Below are 4,750 nucleotides of genomic sequence, written 5' to 3'. Positions count from 1 at the left end.
TGTGTCACCTGAAAAAGCCACTGTCAAAGAAGAAACTCTACTCAGTTTTGAGAAGGGAAACGATGAAGCTTTGATGAAGTTACTACAACTGATGTGACTGTTACCGACGATAGGACAATTCCTGATGAAGCAGATGAACTCCACATGAAGCAGAAGCCAACAAGGCGGAGACCAATACGGAAGAAGATACGTCCCGTAAAATTAAGAGACTTTGTTGAATTGTAATTTTGTGTTTGTAATTCTGTACATTTAATTAAGTTATTGTTAATTGTTATTGGTTTATTGTAAGTGGCTATTGTTCGTGACGAACAATACTAAGGAGGGGGCAGTGTTGCGTCAGCGAGGTCACGTGACTAGTATCACGCCACCTCCTTTTAGAAATATCCTGTTCCTTCGTGAATTGTCGGGAGACTACTAGATTGGGGGTAGTCTGGTATATATAAGACCGGCCACGAAGCGATGGGGAGGTAATGAGTAATTGAATGTATGCTGACAGAATATTGTTGGCCACGTGAGACGTTTGTTATAGAGCGATTGTTGAAATTAAGTGTATCGGTAAAGTTGTATTCAGAAAGAATAAACCAGTTTTATTTAGGAAAGGATTTGTGTCGCTAAAGTTTAGTCGGAAAGAATTTACGGAAAATTAATTAACGAACGACCGGAGACGTAACAATATTTTCAACATTAACAGACATAATCAGTTTTTAGAGGCAAATGTATTTCAGATTTATACTGGAGTGTGTTTAAATGAAGTCTGTTTCTATTTCAATTCTCGGGTATCTGTTAATTATTTCTCTTGTTCCAGACTGAAGAAACATAGCATTACATAGGGAAAAATCAATGTTGTTGTTATCATGGTGCAGGTTCAACCTATGTGACTGATCACTCTCACTCTTCTTGGGGTATCATCTGATTGCCAGCCAAAAACATCAATGCCATTTTTATACAATATGCTCTCTTTTACAGCTATCTTTCCGAATAGAAAGCACATGTGATACCCTAATTGGATGACCTAGTCCTGTGAGTAACTAGGGTCAAGAGGAAACTTGGTGGTTACCTTGGTTATATTAAGAACATATGCTTACTATGTACATATATTTTGGAAAACTGTATATATTTACTAAAGGGTGGAAAACATTTGGTAATCTTATATACCACAAGTTCATTAACTATTCATCAAGCTGTTTAAAATTGTTTCTTCTCTTCTCTTGTGAGAAATCGTGTTTTTAGTTCTATATTCTTATTTTTGATAAGCTTGACATTTTTTGGAGCCATGTTTGACTACAGATGTTTTGTTTTCTTCACATTCCTCTAAAAACATGTTTCAAGTACGATCTTAATCTGTGTTTAAATGCATTAAGTGTTTCTTTGTTCCAACAGTTTAGCCACTTTATTGAATTATAATTGTTATTTCATTTTCGTTATAGGCAATATCTTCAGTATTTGTTTGGTCAAAGAGATACTTTTTTATTTTCTTCCTTGGAATCTTCAAAATATTGTGCTTTTCAATGACAATGTTACAACTTTCTACAGTATTTTGATATCGTGTATTGCATGTTTTTTACCTTGTCCCCTCAGTACTTGACTGTAATATGTAATAAATATTTTATTCTAATTAAAAAAATGTTAATAGCAGGACTCTTGAAAAAAATTATTAGAACTTTCACATGTTGAGCAAAATATTCTCAATTCAAGAATGCCAGGCCTGAATTTTTACAAATGAGTCAATTTACAGCATTTTGTTACTTAACTGTCAAATATTTTATTGATTTCTTTTATGGTGATATAAACAATGTATACAGACAGTTGAAATTTTTAATGGTTAATTGATGTCTTAGTTGTCTCTTAATTTTTTCTTTAAAAGAAAATATTCAAATGTGTGCAGCATATGGAAACTGGATAATTGATCTGTTAGTGACCCCCATTTTCTAAATTTACTATGATCTTAGGAAAGAATTTAGTGTTTTTATGAACTTAACTGTTATTAGTAACACAATTGATCCTGATCAGTGTTTGTATAAGGTTTGTGGCCGAAATACTGGTAGTAGCAAGGGTACCTAACTTGTTATTCAGTACAGTCTAATCATTAGGTTTAGGTTTGCTATAATGTAAAGTATTTCTATTCAGTGTTTGTATAAGGTTTGTGGCCGAAATACTGGTAGTAGCAAGGGTACCTAACTTGTTATTCAGTACAGTCTAATCATTAGGTTTAGGTTTGCTATAATGTAAAGTATTTCTATTCAGTTTCTTATACAGGATTGTCTTCACTGAAGTACATGTTAGTTTTAAAGTATTTTAGCTCTGATGTGCATACTATTCTGATGTTTGCTTTATGACAGTTAATATTTTTGCCCTAAAGAATTATTTACTTATAAAAAAACATTAACTATGGTAAAGCTCAAAATAACTTGCTAATACAAAGTCTAGATAAAGGTGAAGATTTCTCAATGAGAAATTTGACATGTAAGTTGTAGTAAGATTAGCTCAGAAGCACATTTTCACAAACTGAAAGGTAATATGTAAAATTTTTTAAAGAAGAAGCTTTCTTGTCACTACTACCAATATAAAATATAGTAAAAAAATTATGATTGTGACCATGATAGCTTTAAAACCAAGTTTCCAACAGTAATTAATTTACAATACTAAGTCTTTATTTGAATATTTCCTTGCCAAAGTTCTCATGCATTGAAAGTTACAGATTATAAGTAGGCTAAAAAGAGCAGAGCAACATAGATTTAACATATTTCCCATCAGTGGAAGTATTTCGTGATACTTAGTTTAGTGTATATTGAATGCACAAAAATGGAAATTATTTTTATTTACATCTTCACTTACATTTTTTTTTTAGTAAACATGGTTTCCTTAAAATTAATGTTTCAGTTTGTCCACTTAGTTCAATATATTGTTGCGTCAGCGAGGTCACGTCACTATTGTTACGCCACCTGCTTTCTAGAACTATCCCGTTCCTTCGGGAGTGCTCTAGCATTTACTAGATTGGGGGGGTGGTCTGGTATATATAAGATGGTCACAACGTGACGGAATCAATGTGTGTGTAGACAGTGAGTAATTGATCTGCAGTCAGAGAGTATTATTGAAGTTGAGCACATTCGTTGTCATAGCATTTGTTTTAGCGCGATTGTTGAAATTAAGTGTATCGTAAAGTTATATTCGGAAAGAATAAACCAGTTTTATTAAGTAAGGACTTGTGTCGCTAAAGTTTCGTCGGAACGAAGTTACGGAAAATTAATTAACAAACGGAGACGTAACAATATGTAAATAATCTACTATTTTGATAACTTTGAATCCTACCTATCTGAATAAATTGCCTGTCAATGGAAGAGCACAACAAACACTGAACAAAGAATTTTACATACATATATGTAACAAGACGTAGATGGAATATGAATTGAAGTTTGCTTTTTCTGATTAAGAGGTAGGGTGGTTAACTTGTTATTTGATCTAAAGGACCTTGTAACTAAATCTTTTAGGTTTTATACATAATCATGTCATTTTATCACTGTTATACTTGTATTTTTAATATAAGCTTAAAAAGCAAAAAGAAACATTACTAGTTTTGAAAGTAAGATGCTAAATCATACCCTGATTAACAGTAACGTGTGTAATTTCTTACTGTTTCATGTTTTTCAGTTAGTAACAAGCCCTCACAAAATCTTACCTGTTGATCTTCGTCTCAGAGCAGTCAACAAAACCATCTGTTTTAAGGAAGCGTTTTTTGGGGTAAGTACTGAAAAAAATTCTTGTTTTGAAGTGGATTTATTGAAAAATTAATTTTCATGATTATGTTGTCATTATTTTGAAATAAACAAAATGATCAAGCTGTTATATAAATATTCTTATTGAATGTCAGTCTCTGTCATTAAGAAATAATATACTTTATTTACTGAGTTATCAAACTCTTAAAAAAGCATAAAACTCATAACTGCAAGTAGTTTATGTAAATTACAAATTCGTAAAGTAATGCCATTTTCCTAAAATTTCTAAAGAAAATGCAGTTTTAAATAGGCATAACTTTTTGTATACTCTAATATTCAGTTGTACATATTATTTAAATGTAAACAAAAAAATTATTATAGATGATTTATCACTTAATGTAATCAGACTGAATTTGAAACAGAAATGTATTGATTTGAATTCACAAGTGTTAAACAGATCTGTGAAAAAACTGTAATTGTTAAATAAAAGACAGATAATATCACAAGTGAAAAGGTTGAGATTATTTACAGTTATGTGAAGCAAATAAATTATGCACTTATTGAAAGACACGAATATGCTGTTTCTAGTTGACTACCTACATGGTAGCATATTGTTATGACAGCGGAAGTCACGTGACGCTGGTAACACGTAATGAGTATCTCGAACGTTCCTAAAGGCTCGAGTGTTTGCTAGACACCCTCTATTTTGTATATATATATAAGACCAGCGAGAAGTGACGGCATAAATAATTGAATAGCAGACAGGGAGATAGAGACAGATAATCGAGTCAAGCCGTAAGTAAAGTGTGTAAATCGTTGTGAATTATAGCGTGTGTTGAAGTGAAAGTGACTGTGGAAATTAAGTGTATTGCAAAGTTGAGTTGAGAAAGAATAAACTAGTTTTATTTAAGAAAGGACTTGTATCGCTGAAGTTTTTCGGAAAGAATTTCTATGGAAAATTAACAAACGACCAGAGACGTAACAAATTGGTGTCAGAAGCGAGACAAAAAAAAATATAAAAAAAAGAAGATGGAAAC

At 31.9% G+C, this 4,750-nt stretch overlaps 1 protein-coding gene across 1 annotated transcript in view; it reads left to right on the top strand.

Annotated features, from left to right (window-relative positions):
• Nucleotides 1–4,750, top strand: part of LOC111086145 (EGF domain-specific O-linked N-acetylglucosamine transferase-like) — a 62,849-nt gene that overhangs the window by 40,377 nt on the left and 17,722 nt on the right. The window contains exon 5 of the mRNA XM_022387825.1: nucleotides 3,649–3,738. Within this exon, the coding sequence (XP_022243533.1) occupies nucleotides 3,649–3,738 (90 nt within the window). The remainder of the gene's footprint in view (nucleotides 1–3,648; nucleotides 3,739–4,750) is intronic.

Source organism: Limulus polyphemus, unplaced genomic scaffold (assembly GCF_000517525.1).
Source record: "Limulus polyphemus unplaced genomic scaffold, Limulus_polyphemus-2.1.2 Scaffold35, whole genome shotgun sequence".
In the NCBI taxonomy this organism is placed as follows: domain Eukaryota; kingdom Metazoa; phylum Arthropoda; class Merostomata; order Xiphosura; family Limulidae; genus Limulus; species Limulus polyphemus.
Note: the sequence above shows the minus strand (reverse complement) of the source record. Positions and strands in the feature narration are given on the sequence as shown.